General features: G+C 43.3%; 1 protein-coding gene across 1 annotated transcript in view; it reads right to left on the reverse strand.

Moving 5' to 3' along the window:
- Positions 1–25,072, reverse strand: part of HNF1B (HNF1 homeobox B) — a 194,423-nt gene that overhangs the window by 38,755 nt on the left and 130,596 nt on the right. The window contains exon 5 of the mRNA XM_033921784.1: positions 6,912–7,066. Within this exon, the coding sequence (XP_033777675.1) occupies positions 6,912–7,066 (155 nt within the window). The remainder of the gene's footprint in view (positions 1–6,911; positions 7,067–25,072) is intronic.

Below are 25,072 nucleotides of genomic sequence, written 5' to 3' on the forward strand. Positions count from 1 at the left end.
GCCGCTCTATGAGCGTTTGAGCTGTTTCCGCCACTGCCAGTGCTAAAAATGCTAGCGCGGCTTTGTATAGGAGGGGGGGTTAATGCTAAAAAATGCAGGGCCATGAATTTGGGCTGAGGGCGCAGTGCAGTATAGGGGATGAAGTATTTGGGGGTGATCAGGTGGCCAAACATGTAGAGAAGGCAACAGGATATTTGGGTGTATATAGGGTTACCAGATGTACGGATTTCTCCAGACATGGCCTCCTTTGTGAGGACACACATCCAGAGGTCCAGACGACTTTTCAAAACCCAGCACTTTTCAAAACCCAGCTTCCTCGAAATTGCGTCGGGCAGGAGGGCATCAAGGGGCATGGCTGGGTGGGATTGGGAGGCAGGACTGGGGCATAATGGGGCGGGGACGGGTGGAACTGGGCAGGTCTAGGGGGTCCGGATTTTACTAAAGCAAAATCTGGTAACCCTAGAGGCTCCTTTTACTAAGCTGCGGTAGCGTTTTTAGCGCGCGATAACGCCCGCGCTACGCAGAAAAATTAACACCAGCTCAATGGAGGCGTTAGTGTCTAGCGCGCGTGGCGATTTAGCCTGTGCTAAAAACGCTAGCACAGCCTAGTATAAGAAGCCCTAGGTGTACAGGCAGAGGAATAGCCTGCAAGAAAAAGGAGGTGATAGTGTCTCTGTGTGCAGTTCTGGAGACCATACCTTAAAAAAATATAAAATAGGATGGAGTTGGTTCAGAAGGCAGCTTCTAAAATGGTCAGTATTTTCATCATAAAGCAAATGGAGGAAGACATAAAGATCTCAATATATTTTGGAAGAAAGGTAGGAGAGGGAAGATATGATAGAGACATTTACTTCCCCCTCCCCCCCTTTTTACAAAGCCGGGTTAGGCTTTTTTAGCGCCAACCGTGGGGTATTAGACGCTCATAGGTTTTGTCTTTGGTGCATCAGTCTGTGTACTATTCTGTGCCTAATTTGTTTCAGGATCTTTGGGAGGTCTCTAGACCATCCCGAGCTTTGAGATCGGATGGTAGTATGCGATTGATATCTTAATCGGCTACGAACGTAAGGTATGTGGCCATACGACTAAAAATGTTTTCATGCATGGGTATTTCTCTATAGAATAAATTACTAAGCTGCGACAGCGGTTTTAGTGCGCGCTTAGCTGGCGCATTGAGCTGGCGTTAGTTCTAGCCGCGTAGCGCGGATTTAGCGCACGCTAAAAACGCTATCGCAGCTTAGTAAAAGGAGCCCTATGTCCGGATCGTTTTGGCTTTAAGAGATTGCTTAAAACAAAGGGCTCCTTTTACGAAGGCGCAACAGCGGTTTAACGCTAAACCGCCGGCCGCGCTAGCTGCTACCGCCTCCTCTTGAGCAGGCGGTAGTTTTCCGACTAGCGCGGGGGTAGCGCGTGATTAAAAGTCGCGTGCGTTAAAGCCGCTACCGTGGCTTCGTAAAAGGAGCTCAAAGCTTTTTGTCGATGCATATCTGTGAATTCCTCCCTAGGATTTTGTTTTACATCTAACTGTAACGATAGTGAAGGATGATACCAAGGAGTTTTTAGGTTCCACTTCTTGAGTTACTTTGAATTACTGTACAACGTTGTGTATGTGCTATTTTTGCAGTTAAACAGTTTTTATTTTATTGATAATAAGAAAACCAACAAGAAACATAGGACAGTCCACCAAATACTAATCAGAAATACAAAGCAGATGGAAAAGTCCCAGTTAAAACAGTAGCATCACAGCGAACAAATAGGGCACAATCATCCCCAACCCAATTACAGAGCAAAGATACAAAATGTACGTGCTATTTTTATGCATGTTATCTTGGAAACCGCTGAGACTCCAGGTCAGGGGTGCCCACACTTTTTGGGCTTGCGAGCTACTTTTAAAATGACCAAGTCAAAATGATCTACCAACAATAAAATTAAAAAAAAACACAAAGCAAACTGTACGCATAGATTTGTTAATTATCATTACTATTCCAGGGTTTTTCAAAGAGGTCAAAGCAGATGACTTTATGCACCGTCACCTCACTAACAACCATACAAAAACAGACAAATACCCCCTCCCTTTTTACTAAACCATAATAGCAGTTTTTAGCGCAGGGAGCTGCGCTGAATGCCCAGCGCTGCTCTCGACGCTCATAGGCTTCTCTGCGCTAAAAAACTCTATTGCGGTTTAGTAAAAGGGGACCATAGTGTAAAATATAGACAGCAGATATAAATTCAGATACATTTTGATCACTAAATTTAAAATAAAATCATTTTTCCTACCTTGTCTGGTGATTTCATGAGTCTCTGGTTGCACTTTCTTTTTCTGACTGTGCATCCCATCTTTCTTCCCTTCTTTTAGCCTGTATGCTTCCTCTCCTCCTGACCTCATTCCCCCCCCAACGTTTTCTTCCTCTCTCCCTGCCCTCTCTTTCTTTCTCTCTTCATGCCCCCTTTCTTTTTTTATGTTTCTCTTCTTTCCTTCTGTCTCCCTGCCTGCCCTCTTTCTCCCTCCCTGCCCTCCCCCAAGCCACTGCCACTGCCGCTACCATCGGATAACAGGCCCCCAAAGCCGCCCGCCGCCTGCTTCGGGCCCACCAGCATTCCTCTCCCTGACTTCAATTCTGCCGGCCAGAACTTCCTCTCCAACGGCAGAATTGACGTCGGGGAGAGGAAGGCTGATCGGCCCAAGATCGACCTATTGGGAGAAATGCTGCCGGGTCCTGCCTTTGAGGAAACAGAAAGTAGGCAGGACCTGGCAGCAAGAAGAGCAAATCGCAAGCTTCACTGACCTGTCTCCCGCTTTAGCCCACGAACGGGGCTCTAACATGTGCGTGCCAGCTTCCCTTCTCCCCCCCACCCGACATAACTTCCGGTTTCAGAGGGAAAAGAAGGGAAGCCGATACAAGCACACGTTAGCCCCTGGAGCATAAGTTCTCCAAGCCGGTTTTTTTTAAAATGTTGAGCAGCGGCGGCAGCAGCAGCAGAATTCAGGAGCAGGCCAGTCAGGAGGGGAAAAAAGAGAAGGGAAGAAGGGAACCCACTCTGCGATCGACTGGGGTCGCCTGAGGGAGCAACCTGTCGATCGTGATCGACATATTGGGGACCCCTGCTCCAGGTGGTATATAAGTAAATAAATAGATGCTATGACTGTTGGAGCTAATACCACTGCGGCCGGCACTACAAAAGCCTAATGCAGCTTTGCAAAAGGGGGGGGGGGGGGTTAAATATCTCCCATGGCATAAATGCAGAGGAGGCAAGTCTTATAAATGAAAGGAAACTCTGGAATGAGGAGGCATAGGATGGTAGTTCAAGTTCAATTTATTTGATATACCACGAAATATAAACAGAATAAAATCAAGGGAAGGGAAGTGGCATAATAAAAATTAACCCCCTCCCCCAATAAAAACAAGTACAAAAACAAAGAATACAACATAACCAAAATAATACGAAAGGAGTGGAAGGTCTTGTGTGATTATAATATTTATTGAAGGGAAAACACAAAAGGGAAACAGGAAAAAGAAAGAGAAATTCTACGCCAAAGAAAACAAGCTATAAGGTTCATGATGTTGTGGATCCAAATGGCAAATTATAGAGATAGGCTTTTAATTGAGAGTTACGATTTTTGAAGGATTGTTCGGTCCTAAGGTAGAATGGAAGTAAGCTCCATAGAGTAGATGCCATAAACAGAAAACCAAGAAGTGCTATGAATGTCTAGAAATATATGTCTGAAAGAGGGAATAATTAGAAGGTGTTTCTCAGTTGAATGAAGTGTCCTTTGAGGAGAATAAGGAACAAGAAAGCTGGATAAGAATAAAGAAAGACCTGAGGACTGGATCGGGCAAGAGAGGATATTAAATTTATAAGGAATTATATAATGTATTGGGAGTATATGTTCTGACTTATAAAGAGGGATAATGTGGTCAAACTTGGAACAATGATACAAAAGTTGAAGTACAGTATTTTCAACGAGCTGGAGAAGACGGAGTTGATAATGCAGAACACCAATAAAAAGAGAGTTACAATAGTCACATTTAGAGAAAACTAAAGAATGTAAAAGAATACACAGAGATTTCCTATTAACAAGAGGCCAAATAGAACGCAGGTGGCGAAGAGCTATGAAAGATGAAAATACCACTTTAGATATATGAGAGTGAAAAGACAAAGGCCCTCTTTTACTAAGGTGCGCCAACTGATTAGCGTGCTCTAATCGAGTTAACACGCACTAACTACCAACGCACGCATGTTAGTCTATGGATGCGTTAGCGGGCACTAATTTGATTAGCACACCTTAGTAAAAGAGGGGGAAAGTGTTGTCCAGAATAACTCCAATGGGACAGACTCAGGAATAAACAGAGTAAAATACTTTTTTTTTTCACAGAAAAGGTTGTTGGAGATGTGGCATGGCCTCCAAATCCAAATGAAGGCGGGGGGAGTGAAGCCTGTATCTGACTTCATAAACGCTTGGGAGAAGTATAGATCTTTAAAGGCAAGAAAAAAATAGTAGATACTATGGATGGATGGGCGGACTGAATAGGCCTATGGTCTTTATCGGTCTTCATTTTTTCCTGGATCTATGAACACTGACTTCCCCGATTCTCACCCTGCTGCTCTAACCACCAGAGTATTTTTCCATGTCCCCAAGTATTGTCAAATGAAGGCTCATAATATTAGGATTCCACAATTGTGATTAAACTGGCATTAAAAAGAGAAAGGAGAAACAACCTGGCCAAAAACCCCACCCCCGTGATAGTTAAACTCTGCTTTCATTTGATTCCCTAAATGTCAGCTGGGGCTTTTAAAGATATAATTGGATTTTTAGCACCAGTCACTATCCAGAGAGAGGTGCTGAAAATTCAGGTACAGAGATATCCCACGCTATTATCCAAGTATTGGCCATATTCAGTTACCTGGGAGCTCATCTGATCATGGCTCTGGATCTGCAATCAGCTGAGCCGGCACGGGAAGCCTCGAAAAGCTGACCTGGCAGGATTCCCCCCAAACTGCTAATCAGCGATTGCTTAGCTATTCGGGGCTTCCCCTGCCACTGATCACAGCTCCGGCAACTTCGGAGAGTCATCCTGTGTGCTATTTTCTAGCTTTCGCTGTCGTCTTTTCTACCTGTTTGGCCACCGTAAAATCATCACATATGATGGGTTTCTGCCAGGTACTTGTGACCTGAATTGGCCACTGTGAAAACAGGATATTGGGCTAGATCAGGGGTAGGCAATTCCAGTCCTCAAGAGCCAGAGCCAGGTCAGGTTTTCAGGATATCCACAATCAATATGCATGAGATAGATTTGCATCTCAAGGAGGCAGTGCATGCAAGTCCATCTCATACATATTCATTGTGGATATCCTGAAAACCTGTCCTGGCTCCGGTTCTCGAAGACCAGAATTGCCTACCCCTGAGCTAAGTGATCTTTGGCTACTATAACTTACCGTATTTTTCGCTCCATAAGACGCACCTAACCATAAGACGTACCCACCTCTAGAGGAGGAAAAATTAAGAAAAAAAATTCTGAACCAAATGGTGTGCTTTGTACCTTGTTCCCCCTTTGGTAGTCTAGTAGTAGGCTGGGACAGGGTACAGGGCACATCTAGTGGTGGGCACATCTAATGGTAGGCACGTCTAGGTGCAGCCAGCCAGCTCCCAAATCCCCAGCCAGTGCCAAGCCAGCCAGCCAGCCAGCCCCCAGTCAACCCAGCCACTCCCAAGCCAACCCAAAGGCAACCAGACAATCCACCCCAAGCCAGCTAGCCAGTCCCAAGCCAGCCAGCCCTCAGTCGGCCAGCCAGCCAGCCCAAAAGCAACCAGCCAACCCTCAGTCAACGTAGCCAGCCAGTCCCAAGCCAGCCAGCCCAAAGGCAAAGGCAGGCAGGCACTCTCCCCGGTACATTTTTTTAGCATCCCGGCGGTCCAGCGCGCTTTCCACGCTCCTGCCTGGGTTCCGCTGCTCTCTTCCGGCAGCGGCACAGCGGTGCAGGAGGCAGGCGCGCGCTTTTTCCGTGCTTGCTTGGTCCCTCCCTGCGCTCCGAATGGCTGCCCGTGATTTAATTTTAAGGTGTTGTTTTTAACCGCAATCAATTGAATACACTTTGCCTGAATCATTGTACATGTCACTGCAGTTTTCCTTGTTCTATCTAGGAACCAAGCCATGGACACATGGTGGAGCAGCATGCAACAGTTACCTTAGGGCCAGGCCTGTATTTAGTTTCTATGAAAAATGATTACAGTATTTGCATTGTATTCACACGGATTCATTTAGAAGCAAAATACAAAACCATGTCACTAGTTCAAGAAATTCCATCACTTAATACATTGCTTTTGCTGTCATCCTATTGGAAAAAGCTCTTCCTGATGGTCAGCCAGTGCTCAGAGTTCTTTTCCTCCATTTTATAAACTGTGTTATGTAGTGCCTGATTCAGTACTGACCTGTTTTCCAAAGCTCTGATTTCCATGATACCTGTTCAATTTATGCTAAAAAAAAAAAAAGTATTGGGGGGAAGGGGGATGGCAGTGGGGTTGCCACTACTCAGATTTTATGAGGGCCTAAAGGGAAATATATGAACAAGCATTTTATCAACATGGATGTCATCAGTGGTGAAAAACAAACAGTGTTCCACCCAGCCTGTTACTTTACAAGGTATTTAATCAATGAAATGAGAGCAAGTTTTTGTCAGGTTTATTGGCTGGGCTGAAAATGTACACCAACAGCAGCATTAAGAGCGATGAGGGGGCCCAGCACAGCAACTTTCAGTCCAGACTTGTGCACCTTCAAGACTCCCCTCCGCCTCACAATGCTCCATTGTTTACAGCAGGCCCTGGGAGAAATTGGAAAACACTCTTGTTTGCCTTCTCTGCTCAGGCCCTCCTTATCTTATCAGCACTGCAGCCACAATGGACCAGGTGTACTCACCATTTTACCATCCAGCAAACTATGGCTTGGGTCCAGGCCTGCCGGAGAAACCTGTTGTAAAACAGCCTGGCTGGTTGCCAGGCCACTGTTGCCATGGTGACTGATGGAGGATGAGGAAGTGACTTCATTGCTTCCCTGTTGGCTATATCTCACCCCTGAAGGACAACAAGAAGAATAGTATTAGTGTCTTTTAAAAATGTATTCTATGTAGATTGCTCCCAACCTGCCCAGAATGGTATTTTGATATGAATCAGAACCATCCCCAATACAGTAAAACCTTGGTTTGCGAGCATAATTGGTTCCAGAAGTATGCTTGTAATCCAAAGCACTCGTATATCACAGCGAATTTCCCCATAGGAAATAACTGAAACTCTGATGATTCATTCCACAACCCAAAAACTTTAATACAAAATAATATACATACTTGTATTGCAAGACTTTGCTCGTTTAGAACAGTCACTACACTCCCGCAGCGTCAGAGAGAGAAGAACCATCGGCTCAGCTGTGATGATGTAACACGTGTATGCTGTATGTACTCGTATTGCAAGACTTTGCTTGTTTAGAACAGTCACTACACTCCCGCAGCGTCAGAGAGAGAAGAACCATCAGCTCAGTTGTGATGATTTGACGCGTGTATACTGTATATACTCGTATTGCAAGACTTTGCTCGTTTAGAACCATCGGCTCAATTTATGATGTGTGTATACTGTATGTACTTGTATTGCAAGACATTGCTTGTATATCAAGTTAAAATTTAATCAAATGTTTTGCTTGTCTTGCAAAACACTTGCAAACCAAGTTACTTGCAATCCAAGGTTTTACTGTACTTTTTTTTTTTTTAACCAACCCTTAAAAAGAAAAAGAAATACAATTAAAAAGAATCATATTAGTTAGGAATGTTGTAAATACTGTTTTCTAAACTATGTGCTAATTAGAAATATCTGATAACATAGTGGAAAATTATGATATGAAACCTAGGTGGGAATGGCATCTCTCTCACTTCTTCATAAACTTACAAGTATCACTCTTCTTGATCCATGGACTTTAATGGTGTCATTCTCCTAAATGTGTCATTCATCTCAATAGGTGTTTCACCCTCTGTATTATATCATTCCACACACTCCAGAGAGGTCAATGGCTTCATTTTACTACTCATTCACCCCCACAGATGTCAATGCTGTCACTTCCTTAACCATTCATAGATATTAATGTCTCACCCTTCCAACCATGTCATTCCTCGCCATAGATGTCATTAGTGTCCCTTCTTAGATATCATTGTTTTACCTGTCGAAAGTGGTAAAATCCTGCTCATCAGGATGGGAAATGATGAAGACTCTACCATAGAAAGGTGGTATATCAAATCCATGACCCTTGACCCTTGACCTTCAATAAAATGAACATACAAAGAGGCAGCCTGATGGCTCTGGGACAATGTTTAACTATGGGTTCAGTCTCCAAATCCAGATTCTGTACCTAGGGCTGAGCCACCTGGGCTGGATAAGCAGTGAAAGCAGCAATTACTATCACTTTTTCTCCTCCCTATGGAAGGGATGGAGGCCCCATTCTCAGACAATAGCAAGACTTGGCAGCCAGGCTCAGGTGTACATACACCAGATTCATGCAAACCCACCGACTCAATCGTTCAGTGAGCGATTGAGACATGAGCAGAGTCCTAACAGTAGTGAAAGGGGAAGCAGCTTCTTTATTTTTTTAAATGGAACAGATGCTCTGTGCGACTTAAACACGCCCCATCTGTCCCATTAATAAAGCCCACCCCACCCTAGTACCCCCGAGCCACCGTCCCCCCCCCCGAGCCCCCCAAAACAGCAGGAGGGATGCCTACTCCCTTCTGCCTGGAAAGACCTCCCCACTCCCCCCCTTAGAAAAAGGCAGGAGAGATGCTGTCACAACCTGCGCTTCATGCATCCCCGAGGCTTGTCACAATGCTCACTCCCTCCTGCCCTGAGACACCTGCTCCCTCCCCCTGAAAGAAAAGGCAGGAGAGATGCCCATTCCCTCCTGCCACCAGAGGCGCCCTGCCCCCATGTCCCGTACCTTAATGTTGGGAGCAGGAGATACTCAAAACACCTCCTGCTCCTCCTTCCGACTACACTGGGCCTTAGGCCCCGGCCTGGTGCATCATGTGGACGTTGCTGTGATGCGCATGTTGCGCATATGCAAAGGCCCTCCAGATGGGCTCTGAGACACCAGAAGGGTGTGCCAGAAGGGAAGAGGGCCAGAGAGAAGGAGAAGTAATGGCACCAACTAATTTTCTACAGGACGCACCTCTCACCATAAGAGGCACGTCCTGTAGGCAGTCAGCTGGCAACTCTCTTCCTCCCCAGTGTGCCATGGCACACCTGAAATCTGAAGAGGCACACAGTTTGCTTTAATTAGACAGTAGTTTGTGTGCCATTAGTTTCTCTCACTGAGGAGCAAATATTATAGGGCTCATAATCAAAAAACTAAAACATCGAAAAAACCACCTAAGTCAGCACTTGGAGGTCCTAATTACTGGGATGTCCAAGTGCCGATAATCAAAACCATTTTCAATGGAGCAGTGGAAACAAGATGGCGCCATGATCGGACGTGCAGAAGGAAGTTCCGTTTGAGTAGCGACTTCGCTCATAGCGATGGTGAAGCGGAAGGGCAAGCCACGTTCTCACCCAACTGAGGCGGCTGCCTCTCCGACTCTGGGTCAACGAACGCTACAAGAATTCCTTCTGCCGAAGGAACAGAATCTTCGGGAGCAAGAGTGGAGGAAGAATCTGCTCGCGATTTCGACACTTCGCTAAGCCCAGAACAACGCGAGACTCCCAATCAGCCTAGAGGTGGAGCGCAGTTGCAATCGGGGAGTGAAGTCTCTAATTCCAAAGAGGTTAATGGGACTTCCTCTAATGCTGGGACTCTGACTGCTTCTTCACCCGGTCTAATGGGACACCCAGCAGTGGCGGTCTGCTTGGGAGCTGAAGGAGAAAGCCTATTTGGGAATTTCTCCCTTGGAGCAGACACTGGAAGCACCAAGGCCTTCTGGCAGCTGGTAAGAGAGCTACCCAGAAGCTGAAGAAAAGTCCTGAGAAAATCACTTTAGAGGCTGTGTGGAACGCTGTAAGTGTTCTGGAAGCTGAATTGACTGCTCGACTAGATAATGTTTTACAGATTCCAGAGCACATTAAAGACCAGTTACAGCAATCGGTAGATTTAGTAACTAATATAGAGGCTCAAGTTCAACAGTTAGAAGGAACATCTGAGAAAATGCAATCTGTTCAATCAGTTTTGATCAAAGATAATTTGAATATTCATCAAAAATTGGAGAGATTAGAAAATTATGAACGCAAGTTGAACTTGAGGATGTTGAATTTTCCACAATCACCAATGTTATCACCTGTTGAAATGTTGAAGAAATATCTAAGAGAGACATTACAAATATCGTCTGAATCAAACCCTCCAATTACTAAAGCATTCTATGTGAACTCTGGTAGCCCGATGGATAACTTAGTTAAAGAACAGAAATCGGAAGCCAATTTTGATCTTACTGGCTTCCTGGAGGACTCTAGATCAGTAGTGTCTACGTCCACCTTAATTGCATCCTTTGCTCTGGAATTCGATAGGAATTGGATTCTTTGATTGTATTTTCGCTTTAAGAATGAAAATGTCTGGGTCAGTCAGTAATGATTTTTCCTGTCCTTTGTAGGGCCACGCAACTGAGAAGGAAGGCCTTTTTGGCATTTAAACCTCAGGCGCTGGAGCTCAAAGGGGTGTTTTTCCTTCAATTTCCATGTAAATGTATAGTTAAAATGAATGATAGAACATATGTATTTTTGGATCCAAATCATTTAAAGAATTTTCTAGAGGCAAAACAACCTCGTTTCTATAGCTATATCCACCCCCTCTTTGATATTAATCCTGCGATATAAGAATGTTAACTAAATGTCTAAAAAAGGAAAAATTTCTGTTTTGAAATTAAGTTGTTCTTAATCCTTCAAGATTTCTGTAATCTTGTCTCCTCTCTACTTATTTCTTAATTGAGGTTAATATAGAATACACTTATGTTTTATTGCTTTAATTAATTGCTATTGGAGTTTTTTAAGTGTTATCTATTTTCTTTATCAAGTGTGAACTTGTAATATTTGAAAATTGCATAAATAAACAAATTTTAAAAAAAACAACAATTTTCCTGGACATCTAATGAGACATTTCATCCACCGTTCATCCAGAGTTCCAGGGGGCATATTGGGAAGTGTGTTTTGGATGGGCTTTGAGCGGACTTAACTTGGATATCTTGCGGTGATAATTGAACCTTTTCCAAGATGTCCTGGATGGAATTTAGATGTTCAGAGCTAGACCTGTTTTAGAAGTGTCTAAGTGCCACAAAGGTACCCAAACTGAGATGACCACTGGATACATTAAGGTATGACCACACCACACTCCCCCACTGCTCACTAACCCCCTCTTACCCGCCAAAAATCTAAATGAAAGAGTACATACCTGTCTCTAGAACAGCAGCACTTGATATGGGAAAGCCTAGTACAACATCAAACAGGTGTCTTAAGTAGCCCGGTGGGTGGGCTAGTGAACCATAGAGAGGAGGACCCAGACCCATAACCCACTCCAACCACTAAAGCTCACTAAAAGCCTACGCTGCAGCCATGAGGGCTACTGAGGTGGTAGACAGGTGGGTACAGTAGATTTTGGAGGAGTTTTCGAGGGCTCAGCTTACATTATAAGGGGTTTATGGTGATATACTTCTAGCACTCTGTATGTGAAGTTCACAACAGTGTCCTTTGAGGTATCCCACTGCTCTGTCTGTGTGGCCAGTTCATCACAATGATGGCCACTTCCACATCCAAATGGTCTAGATTTGGATGTTTTCAATCTGGATGTTTCTTTGGTCGAAAATAGGGTATAAAGTTAGGCGTCCTAAGGACTGAACTTCCTGTCAGCCTAGATGTCCAAATAGGTGATTTTAAAAAGTATATATTTTTGGACGTGTAGTGGTTTGGCTGTCAAAAACGGATGTTTCTGTGCTTCTGACATTGGACGTTTAGCGGGAAATGTCCAAATCAGACTTAGACTTTCTTTTCAAAAATGGCCCTCCACATGTTCACTAAGCTTTCAGTGCAAACTTTCTATAAGAGCCCCTAAGACTTTTAATATGATGCATCTTCTAAGTCTGTGTATTAAAGAAGTGACATTTGCAGAGCTAACAAGCACACAGAGAGAGAGCTCCAATAGACTGACAGGTACCAGACAGTCCCAGGTTTATTTCTGTGTATCAATGTCCTGTCCACATTAACTCAGGAAGTAACAGAAAAGGCATGGTCACAATATTGAGGCCAAAAAGTGTCAAGGACTTTACACATTACACATCACAAATTAAATGGTGTCTTTGTCACTCTGTGTATATAAGAAACCAGTACAATGCTCTACTGTTTCTTCCAGATCTGACTGCTGGCTGCAGAAGTGAGGCAAAAAGGCAGAGAGAGAGTGAGAGAAAGGGAGGGGGGGGGGCAGGAGTATGTTGCACTGTGCCTATATAATCCACTCGCCATAGATATCAATTGTATGTGACAATTTTGAGAATGGTCTAGTAGTTTTTTTTCTTTTTATAGTGATGATGTCATTTCTTTTCATTTCAATAGACCACTGGAACTCATGCATTTTATTTTGGTTTTACCTAATGTTCCTATTTGTTGCTGGGCTCAAGGTAGAGCTTACCCTCGATAACTAGGTTTTTCAAATATGGCTCACTTTTTGGTTCTACTTCTCAGCCCCTACTGACTCATGCAAATGAGGCCCCATAATGAGTCTCTGCACATGGCCCCACATCCCTCCTCATACCCCACAGGCTGCATCTGCCTGGGTTGCAATCTATTGACTGCTATATGGACAGGAATGAAAAACTAAAATACTGCCAAGCTTTCAGTAAAGTCCATGATTCCTGCTCGACAGAGTTTACAATCTAATTAAAACAGACAAACAGGACAATTAGGGATTAGGGAATTTCACAGAGAGAATGATAAAACAGACATTGGTACGTTACAAGAGAGTAATTGTTAGGAGTTAAAAGCAGCCTTGAAAAAATAAGCTTTTAACCTAGATTTGAACACTTCCCAAGAGCTTGACGTATTGACTCAAGCAGTCTATTTCAGGTACGATAGGGTGCAGAAAGGTAGATGGGATGGAAGCCTGGATGCTCTAAACTCACCGTGCCTATAATGATCAATGCTATGCTAGTTTGAACCAGTTTAGCGTCAAAGAAATTTACCAACTAATGGCGAAATTTTCCATGGGCTCATCGCGACCTCTGAGTCTGCTATGTAAATGTAGTATAACAAGGTCATTAATATTAAAACGAGCACTTAGACCGATGCACAAAATGTAGTGAAGACTTCTAGTAACCCGAAATTATCGACAGCTGGTAAGCATATTACCGACAAGTAGGAGGGCCATATATACATGTGTTAAATGAGTGTTTTATGCGTGCCCATTTTGCCTCAGCCACCTGCTGGACCCCCGGACCCCAACCTCCCTCCCCTGTGAAGATCAGCAGGAGGGATGCCCACTCCCTCCTGACTTGGCCACCTGGCCCCCTGTATCCCTCTCATGCCCTCTGATCAACCCCCTTTACTTTATTTAGAAGACAGCAGGAGGGATGCCTACTCCCTCCTGCCAGCAGCCCCCCCCCCTTCTTTAAAATGGCAGAGATGCACTGGGAGGGACCTAAGACTCTGATTGGTTCAGATACCTAAGGCCCCTCCCATAGGAGGTTGTGGGTATCCCTCTTGCCAATTTTTTGCTATTTTTCGGGGGCCAGCATCAACAGGGGGCAGGCAGAATTTTTTTTTTTTTTTTTTTTAATGGGGAAGATATTGTGCATGTGTAACACAAGGATAACATCTGTGCCCCCAAAAAGAAAAAAAGAAACAGTTGAGTGGCAGGAGGCTGCTTCGGGGCTTCCCTGACGCTCAACTGTTCGGGCTTCCTCTGCTGACTGTGCATGTGTCAGTCATTTTTTCCAATAACTGATTGTATGGTGTTATGGCGGATCTCTGTGAAACCCATTTGCATGCAAACTTGTTTCAACATCAATCGCTGTTTTAAAATCGGACAATCTGCCAGCTAAACAGCAACCCGACAAATTTTACCGGCGATATTAGAGAATCTGGGCCTGAGTCTGGAGTTGGCAATTGATAAGAAGGGTACAGATAAGAAAGGTTTACCTGGAGTTCCTAGGGAGAAGTATAGGGAGAAATAAGAGAGGAGAGATACACTGAGGTGCTGCAGAGTGAATGCACTTGCAAGCCAATAAGAGGTGTTTGAACTGTACAGTATGTGGAAAAGAACAGGGAGCCAATGAAGTGACTTGAGGAGAGGGGTAATGTGAGCATAGTGACACTGGTGGAATTTTGAACAGATTGAACGGGAGAGATATGGCTTAGTGGAAGACCTGTGAGAAGCAAGTTGCAGTAATCTAAGCGAGAGGTAATGAGAGTATGGATAAGGGTTTTGGTATTGTGAAGTTTATGCAGGGGTGGTGGTAGTGGTGTGTGTATGTGTGTGTGTTTGTCATAAAGGAGGCAATATAAAAATAGCCCATGCAGCTGCGAACTAACAGTACAATTTAGGAGTGAGAAAGAGCCTAGTCTATAAAATAGGGACCTACATTCCTTTCAAGAATAGTACTGTAGTTTAATAGGTGAATACATGCCTATAATTTAGGTGTGAACATTTATGACAGCTTATAGTAGTCTATAAGTTATATGCATAAGTATGAATTCTACGTATACTCTGCCCAAACAACACCTACTGTATGTATATGTCTAACTATAAAAAATAAACTCACTATTTAAGATATACTGGTATGTGAATGTAGCAAAGAGCATTTCGAATTTTGGCATTTACGAGTGTATGTGCATATATTCCATTATTCTAATCATTTAACATGATTAGAATAATGGCAAGGTTATTATGCAATCTAATCTTTTTCAGAATGGAGAAGCAGTTGAACTAGAGGTCATGAGTTGAGGTTGACTTAGGGAACAATGTCAGGAAATACATTTTCACAGAACTGGTGGTGGATGCCTGGAATGCCTTCTTAGGGGGAGGTTGTGAAGACACAAATGGTGACGGAATTCAAGAATGCAGGAGAGAAACACAGAAGATCCCTATACACTTCTCCCTCCATATTTGCTGTGATAGGGGATTAACAGACCCGCGAATAACTTTTTCATATGTTATTCGCTGTTTTCTATTAAAAACTATCGTGAATATGGTGAAACCACGAGTAACATGATGGGAGACCTGGCCTGTTCCTGAAGGAGAGGCAAAGCATAGTGAAGAAATTTTCTCTGTACACGCTTGGAATCAGCGATTCCTCTATGCAAGCTGATGTAATGGGGGGGGGGGGGGGGAGAGGAGGAGCCATCAAGCTAAAAGCCATGAATAATCGAAATCACGCATGCTGAAACCGCGAATACGGAGGTAGAAAACCAATGGAATCCAATTAAAACAAACCTTAAATGACCTCATAGCTGGAGTGGGCTTTGACGGCAGCTTCAGAGGTCAGGGTCTGGGTCCCATAAATGGCAAAGACAGATCAGGCTCAAAATAGTGGGGAACGTAATATGATACTCTGTGATGCAAGTTTTTCTTTTGTCCCATTTAAACTTCCCTGCTTCTGTTTTTGCATCAGCTGTGAATAATCAGTGCCGATTTGGTAAGCCCCGTTGCCTGTTTCGATTAATTCTCATAGAATTTTTGAGACTATATTAGATGTTTTAGTTACAGTTTTTGAGTGTATTTAGTACCTTCACCAGACACTTTTATTATTATTTTTTAGAGTTACCCCTCCTGAAGAAGCTGCTATTTTGGCGAAACTCGAGTCAGTGGGCCGACTCGATTGGGATTCACACTACGTTTTAAATTGATCCACAGCTGGTCACAGAGTGTTGTCCGCCACTGAATTCATTACGATAAGTGTGATTTACTTACACGGTTTTACCAACTTCAGTGTTTATGTGGCGGTGAGGGACTGTGTTTGCTATGATGGTCCCTTCTGTGACCCAGGCTGTGTTTTATTACACGTTGCACTGGCTTAGGGTCTGAGCATTCACCAAAATTATTATATAATTAATCCTTATAAGTATATAAGTTTTAAATCTATATTTCTGTGATTTGGGGGGGGGGGGGTATTTTAAAAGACAGATCAGGATCAAGGCTTGGATATGCTTTGATAGCAAATTACAAAGTTGTAGGCCGCGTCAGTGTCGCCTCTGTCTGACATCACTTCCGGGCCCCACACCTAGAAAGTGACATCAGAGGGATAGTTGGCACAACGCTGGCGCCTGGAAAATTAAAAAGGTATGGGGGAAGGGGGCACACGCACAGCGGGGGGTGGGGGTCAAGAAGGAGTGGGGGCGGAGAAGAGGGTGGGGAGGGACACCACCACACCGGGTGCTATTCACCTTCGCTACACCATTGGTTGGGAACTAGGATTGCTGCCAGGCAGACTTCTACAGTTTGTACCCCAGAGTTGGCAGGGAGAGACAGAGATTAAGAATATAGTATACCCCTGCAAATTTGCGGTTCCAAATTCGCGGACTCAGTCATTCGCAGGGTTTTTTCAGTGCATGTTTTTAGACTACAATGACTCCAGAAAAAGTCCTGAAAGCACAAGATGGCAGAAGGCAGAGCAGATAAGAACATAAGAAGTTGCCTCCGCTGGGTCAGACCAGAGGTCCATCACGCCCAGCAGTCCGCTCCCGTGGCGGCCCATCAGGTCCATGACCTGTAAGGTGATCCTTGCCTAAAACTCTTTATTCCCTTTTTATGCTTCTATCTCTACCTCTGTCTGTATCCCTCAATCCCCGTATCCTTCAGGAATTTATCCAATCCTTCTTTGAAACCCCGTAGTGTACTCTGTCCTATCACAACCTCCAGAAGCGCATTCCAGGTGCCCACCACCCTCTGAGTGAAAAAGTATTTCCTAGCATTGGTTCTAAACCTGTCCCCTTACAATTTCTCCGAGTGCCCCCTTGTTCTTGTGGTTCCCAATAGGCTGAAGAATCTGTCCCTCTCTACCTTCTCTATGCCTTTCAGGATCTTGAAAGTCTCTATCATGTCTCCTCTGAGTCTCCGCTTTTCCAGGGAGAAAAGCCCCAGCTTTTCTAACCTGTCTGCGTATGGGAGGTTTTCCATACCTTTGATCATTTTCGTCGCAAACTGCAGACGGGCAGAAGTCCTCGGCACCTCCGGCGAGTTCAAAGTTGAAAAAAAAAAAAAAAAAAGCAGCGAATTGGCGAGCCACTGCCCCTGCAGCCCTCTCCCGCCTCTAATCTCTACATCCAATATTTGCGGTTTTTCAAAGTTCGCGGGTGCTCCTGGAACATAACCTCCATGAATTTTGGGGGAGTAATGTACCATTGTTTAATCAAGAAGAAGTGGAACCTATGCAGAGTGCCAGATATTACTCTGGCCACCTTGTTGGGTAGACTGAATGGAAGAATCTGGGGAATGAATGGAAGCGACACACTTAAAGGACGCCTTTGAAACAGCTGGCACAGGCGAAACACGTCAGGAAGAAAATAGTCCCCAGCCGACAACTTCTTAAACAGCACTCAGCTAAGTAGATTAAGAATAAAATTAACAAACAAACAAAAAAGTGATTTAAGCTGAATAAGCTGATCTGTGACGAATGCTAAGCATTGCTATCTACAATAGACTGATGCAAATGCAGTGCGAAATCCCTAATGGTACAAAAATAGCACTTCTGAAGATACAGCTTTAAAACTTTATATATGTTTTTGAGATATTTATTTGAGGTTGCACTATTTATAAAGATTAATTTATGCATTGCTAGTCAAGTGTAGCAAAAGATTGGAGCTAGTGGGGTGGTCTTTATCTGCCGACATTTACTGTTATTATAGCATGTAAATGTTAGCCCAGGCTTTATGGAATTATCCTCTTTCCGGGTAGTTTAATATGCAAGTTTTTAAAGTGCAATTACGCACATGGTTTCAAATTAAGCGCTGCAGAATACACACATGGAATAAACACCCAGGTGGTATAGATAAGAACATAAGAAGGTGCCTCCGCTGAGACACACCAGAGGTCCATCCTGCCCAGCGGTCCGCTCCCGCGGCGGCCCATCAGGCCTATTGCCTGAACAGTGGTCCCAGACTAATTTTGTAACTTACCTCTAATCCTGTCCCTATAACCTACCTCTACTCCTATCTGTACCCCTCAATCCCTTTGTCCTCCAGGTACCTGTCCAATCCTTCTTTGAAGCCCTGTAGCGTGCTCCTGCTTATCACATCCTCTGCTTATCACATCCACAACCTTTTACAGATTAAGACAAATTCGATCAATCTCAAAATTGTTATGTTCTAAATCACTTAATATTCTAATTCATTCATTGGTGATCTCCAGGATTGACTATTGTAATGCCCTTTTTAAAGGAATCTCTTTAAGTGAAATAAAACGATTACAGATCATTCAGAACGCTTCCATTAAACTTATAACCAAAACTAAGAAATTTGATCACGTAACACCCCTTTTAAAAGATGCGCACTGGCTCCCAGTCTCCCACCGGATAACATATAAGCTATGCATACTCACCTTCAAAACCCTTCTTAATAAAACCCCAGCGTTTATTTACAAATTATTGATACCATATTCTCCAATCAGAACCCTGAGATCTAATGAACAGAATTTATTAACTATTCCATCCCTTAAGGTCATCAATACAAGACGACAATTTATTTTTTCTGTTACGGCACCTCAGTTATGGAACGCCCTTCCAATTTATTTAAGGGAAGAGCAGAATCTTGAGAAATTCAAAAGTAACTTAAAAACATTTCTCTTTAAAGACGCTTTTGATAATTAACGAAACTTACTGCAGCTCAGAATATTTTATTGTACTATATTACACTGGTTTTTTATTATTCATTTTGTATTTTTCCTTTTTTGTTCTACTTTCCTATAATGATTTGTATTTCATCTCCCTCCTTTCCTTGTGTTTTTAAGTTTGTAATCGTAATTCTTTTAATATTGTAAGTTAATATGTATTGTTCTGTTTTGTATTATTTCCCAGAAATTGTAATTTTAAATTGTTCATCGCTTTGAAATACGATTAGGCGATTAATCAAAACAATTATTAAACTTGAAACTTGAAACTTGGTAGCACATTCAATGTATCCACCACCCTTTGGGTGAAAAAGAACTTCCTGGTGTTTGTTCTAAACCTTTCAGTTTCTCTGAGTGCCCCCTTGTACTTGTAGTTCCCCATAATTTGAAAAATCTGTCCCTGTCTACTTTTTTTACACCCTTCATGATCTTGAAGGTTTCTATCATGTCTCCTCTAAGTCTCCGCTTTTCCAGGGAGATGTAGGTGGTAGTGGTAGGGGGAGGGGCAAGGGACAAAACCACATGTGTACTTTTGGAAATCTAATGCATGTGCATGATTTTCCTCACCTAGCTTAGGCAGAGTCATAAGGACACTTCTGTTTCCAGCAGCTAAAGCACATGGAAACATGGCTAGATTAAAATTAAAAGCACCCCTCCCCCAGCGCCTATTGTATCTACTTTGTCTGTATCTTTGTCTAGTCTTTATGTTGCCCTATTGTACTTCTTTTTTATTTTAAAATTACTCTTTTTTAAACTCCAATTTTAACAATTGTAAACTGTCCAGATATTTGTATGATGGTGAGTATATCAAACTGTAAATAACTTGGCAAAAGAGAAGATGGATATCCATCTTTCCTACTAACACAATACACCTGCTATTGACCATGAGATAATACATAACCACAACACCAAATGAAAACAGAAAGTGGAAGGGACTAATGCCTCATTGCTAAACACCCCAAACAGAACTAATATCCAAACATAGAGGCTACAGCAGTTACAATCACTGGCAACCTAACCAGCAAAGCAAAATAATAGTGGAGAAAAAAAGAACTCCACTCAACTCAAACCGTGTGGTAACTCTATGTAATGAAAAACAAATCCAACTGACAAAAAATGCCCAGCACCAGACGATAAATGCAGCAAAATCATACCAAGTTATCTTCAAATATGTAAAAAAATGTATCTTTGGAAGATTGCTGATCAGTCCAATTCAACTAGTGCTGTGCTCCAAATCCAAACCCAACAAAAGGGCTCCTTGTTTCGCCATGAGCCGCGTGGGGGGTAATGGCAAACTAGCAAAACCACCTTTCCTGCCACTGCCGCAGTCTCAGCCTTTCCCTCTTTGCAGGCACTGTTGAGAAGAGTGGCGGGTTCAGTGCAGCAACTTGTCTCCTTCAAGTAACTTCAGTGGGGGGTTTCCTACCTGCTGTCACACACTGGCAGGACCTGTGGTAGCTCCAACCTCTTTTACCACCTGGGCTTCTTGTCACCATGGAAACCCATGCAAGGGGCAGGCAGCAGGAGACAAGTTGCTGGACTGGACTGGCCATTCTTCCCCCAACAGCAGCAGCGATAAAGAGAATGACCTGGTGGGCTTGCTGTATTTCTCATCTGCAGGCCTCAGCCTGGATCAAAGCATGGCAGGGGCAGCAATACTCCAGTGCCTGTCAAAATTTGGCACTGGAGGCCTATGCCTGTATCTATACATGTGTGAAGGGCAATTTTGAGTCAGACCATTTTAGTCAAGTAAAAGTCTTTGAAAATAGCTTCTGCTGAAGGCAGTTCTTCCTACTATATAACATTTCTGCTGTTTTTTATATTAAAAAACATACAACATGATTACAGACTCATCATCTTTTAAACATTTCATTAAGAATAGGATTTGAGATGCTAATTAGCTTCTTGTTAACTGAGGGCAAACTTGGGATCACTGATTCTGAAGGAATGTCTATTTTACATGAGTGAACATTGGTGAGTATCCCAGCCATACACAGAGTAAACATTACTCAACTGGGACAGTGTCACATTCTTAGACTATGTTCCTAGCCTCATGCAAAGTGTGCTCTAATAGCTGTGGGAAACCTTAAAATACTATTTAAACAATGGGAAAGCAAGATAACAGGATCACAAGCTTTGTTTTAAACCTTTTTTTTGTTGTTGTTAACATAAATCTTAGGGGTGTTCATATTTTCCTATCAAAAGATGAATTCTTGCTGTGAGCATGAATGCACAAGACGCTCCAAAGATGTTGACAAGCAATTAATGCCTTCCTGACTCAGGGGTATATTTGGTTTGGAATTTGCTTCAGTGGGGGTCAGGAACTTCAGGGGTACCATTGATTTATGAGGAGTGGTAATCTGTTGAGACACCATGCTAGAGCTGTATTGAGAGCTGGCTCTTTTGATGCAGCAAAGCAATTCACAGTTTCAATTCCTTTTTCACCAAATGTCTTGGGAAGGGAATCTTAACAGGGAATCTTGAGATGTCTTGAAGATATAGGACACATCTCCTTGCAGCAGAGGAGGGAGAAAGGAACTGACCTGGAGGGGGGGCAGGGCATGGGGGTGCCAAAAAAAGGTTTGGCAGAGGATGTGGTAAGAGCAGTTAATGTGGCTGGTTATAAAAAAAGGTTTGGACAAATTCTTGGAGGGAAAGTCCATAGTCTGCTGTTGAGACAGATATGGGGGCAGTAGTATGGAATGCTGGTACTATTGGGTTTTTTGCCAGGTACTTGAGACTTGGATTGGCCTCCGCGAAGACAGGATACAGGGCTATATGGACCATTGGTCTGACCCAGTAAGGCTATTCTTATGTTCGGGGGCGCCATAACTTTTTGAGCTGGCCCTTGTTCATGTGGGGTTTGAGACAAAAACACTTGGAGGGCGATTCTATAACTGGATGCTTTCAGTTGGATGGCATGGGATAGGAACTTAGGGCCAGATTCTTAAAATTTACCGTGCCTTTAACGCTAGTCGCAGAACCAGTTCCAGCTGGTTTAGCATGCCAGTATGTTACCGCCCAATTATCAGAACGGCTCACCTTGGTTTTTTATGAGCTTCCTAGCAGCCATGCAAATGTAGTACAACAAGGTCATTACTATTAAAATGGCAGTAAAATGGGCTCATTAATATTTAAACAAGCACGCAAGGCAATTCTCTATTATCGCAGGGTTATTCTCCAAGCGAGGTGCCGGATTTTAATGCCCAAAAATTACCGGCTGGTCTAGGGTGTGCCAGCATTGTGAAAAGCACATCTCATGCGTATATTTCTGGCTATGGCTCATGAAACCCCCCCCTTAAAAAAAAATATCCACTATTCACATAAATGATATTAATATAGTGATGGGGAAAAATCCCATAAGCACGTATCTCAAGTGTGCGCATTAGAGGCATGTATTAAACACACTTGTTAAAGCTGACAATTGTACCTCCTCTCCCTTCCCCCTTCATCCAATAGCGCTGGAACACCTATGATTGACACAGTGACGTAGCGTTGCTGGTAGCTCAACGCCCCTCCTATTCGCTCATGCCTCTTTCCATGGACTATTCTGCGCATGTGCCGATTCCTATCACTAGCGACTCACCTCATGTAAATTTGGCAACCCTCATTCTTTGAGAATGACTCATCATTTTTGAATTGTTACATTTACGACCACTACAGCAGCCCATTGGATTTTACTGGCGATATTAGAAAATCCGGCCTCCATTCAACAGAGAACTTAGGCACCTAGGTTCCATTATAAAATACAAGTGCAATCTGCTTATCAACATGCCTAGCACTGAGGCGGGACACTCATAATTTACAAAATTCTTTAAGTTGCATATGCAAGTGAGAGGCTTCACATAAGTCCTGCCTATACTTCAACTCTGCAAACCTCCTCCCTTGCAAATATGTGATATGTTAGTTAAGCAGGTATTTGCAGAATATTGCTTAGGCACCATACAAATATTTAAGCCTGGAAGCGTGCACATAAGTGCATAAATGTTAGCATTGTAAACATTTATGTGCCTAAACATTTACCTGGCTGTTTGGGCAGACTTTTGGAACTTTAAAAGGATTTTGTAATAGTGGCGTAGTGAGGGGAGGCCGGTCCGCCCCGGACGCCATGTTGGTGGGGGCACCAGCACCCCTCCTCCTCTTGACTCCCCTCCCCTTCCCATTTCTCCCATCCAAGCACACCCCCTTCCCTTCCCCCATACTATACTAGAATGTAATTCAACAGGGGGCATGGCCATGGGCCTCTAGCAAGGGCTTCCTGAAAAGTTGCACCCATAGTTACAGAATACGGTCTCAGCATTCCTGTAAATCTGGCACCTAAAGTTAGGCATGGGAATTGGTGCTAAATGCGATTTCAAAAAGGGCACATGCTCTTTACAGATTCATGTTTAGCACCGATTTTTCTTGGTGTTGAATTATGAGCATCATTTATAGAATTCCCTCCGTAGTGTGGTCTACAAGAACAACCAGTGGCCTTGCGAGGGTGAGAGGCGCCCCTTCCCTGCCCTTGTCTCAGCCACCCTCACTCCTGCCTGCTGCGCATCCCCCTTCCATTCACTTCCCTAGTACCTCTAGTTGAAGTCGTTGTTCGAAGTGGTGAAAAACGTGCTCTTCGCGACCCCATTGGCTCTCCCGCTGATGTCACTTCCGGGTGCCACGCATAGGAATAAATGTTTTTAATTTAAAATATTTGTGCACACTTATTTCCTGTTTTTTTTTGAGGCTCTTTCCTCTATTTCTCTTATAAATTTTATGTTTGTCCTTAAAGGCAATCCAGGGGATATAACCAAACTATTTGTGTGCCAAAATGAAAGTGCATGTTCCAAAGAGATCATTGTGCTCCAGTGAATTGAGAAATTTGTCACTGCCCCCTGGTTAGAGAGTTTAGATGTATCAGAATGAGGGTGCTTTGTTTCTCAGGGAAAGTTTCAGGGCTATGGAATGAGTTGCCAGTGGAATTGAAAAATCCAAACAGCTAAAGACTTTGCTTTTTATTATTATTATTATTTTTATTTCTTATATACCGCCAAAGCCGTAGTAGTTTGAGGCGGTTCACAATAAAGAAGGGCTGGACAATCAGCGAATAGTTACAATCAGCGAATACAGATACAATAAAAATGCGTGTGCGGGGAACGGGCAAAATATGAGGGACAAAAGTAAGGTGGGCAGGGCGAAGGGTAGAGAAAGAGAACTTGGGGAGCAGGGGAGGGAGAGAGGGCTAGGTTATAGTTCGGTTGAATAGGCTAGTTTTAAATAATTTCCTGAAGTTTAGGTAGGATGAGGAGTGTGAGATAATTCTGCTCAGCCAGTCATTTAGATGACCTGCTTGGAAGGCAAGTGTTCTGTTTAGGTGACTTTTGTATCGGCAGGCCTTTAGAGTTGGGTGGTTGAAGAGGTGGGCTCTGCGGGTGGGCCTGGAAGGGCAGTTTAAGGAGAAATGGGGAACCAGGTATAAGGGGGCCATACCAAGAATGGATTTGAAACAGATACAGGCGAACTTGAATATCTAACATAATTTGAATTGATTTTTAAACTACGTATCAGTTTGATTTCTAGATGGGTTGGAGGAGATTGGGTGGTTTTCTTTTAGCATAGGGAGTAGGGCGATATGGGTTTATGATCTGCTTTCTACTGTGCCAATCAGCAGGTGCATATGTAAAATCCTGAGACTAATCTTCAAAGCAGACATACATAGTAACATGGTAGATGACAGCAGATAATGGTCCATCTAGTCTGCCCAACCTGATTCAATCTAAAAATTTGTTGGGGTTTTTTTCCTTCTTCTTCTTAGCTATTTCTGGGCAAGAATCCAAAGCTCTGCCCAGTACTGTTCTTAAGAAAGCAATTTACCTGCCACTTTATGCGAAAAGGATTTCTGCACCAAAGGTAATTGTCACTGTAGACATCAACACATAACATGTTAAACTCTAAGATCTAACATGTGTGCATGCTTCTGCTATGAAAATTAGTTGATGTCAAGATGCATGTTTTATGTATTCACAATTGTAGTTATTCCCTTAGAATGTGCTAATGAAATAAAACATTATTTTGGGGCCCCTTTATTAAAGTAGGTTAGACAATTACCCCCAGATTATATATATGGATGCCTAAACTTGAGCATGATCCTAAGATGTGCACACAATTTAATTGACTAACAAGCCCTTAATGAGAAATAGTTGGCCGCTAACAACCAAGTATTGACGCATTGCGTGCAACTCAAAAGGGGGTGTGACCACGCCAAGGGCATAGGCGTG

The sequence above is a fragment of the Geotrypetes seraphini genome, chromosome 15, assembly GCF_902459505.1.
Source record: "Geotrypetes seraphini chromosome 15, aGeoSer1.1, whole genome shotgun sequence".
NCBI lineage: Eukaryota > Metazoa > Chordata > Amphibia > Gymnophiona > Dermophiidae > Geotrypetes > Geotrypetes seraphini.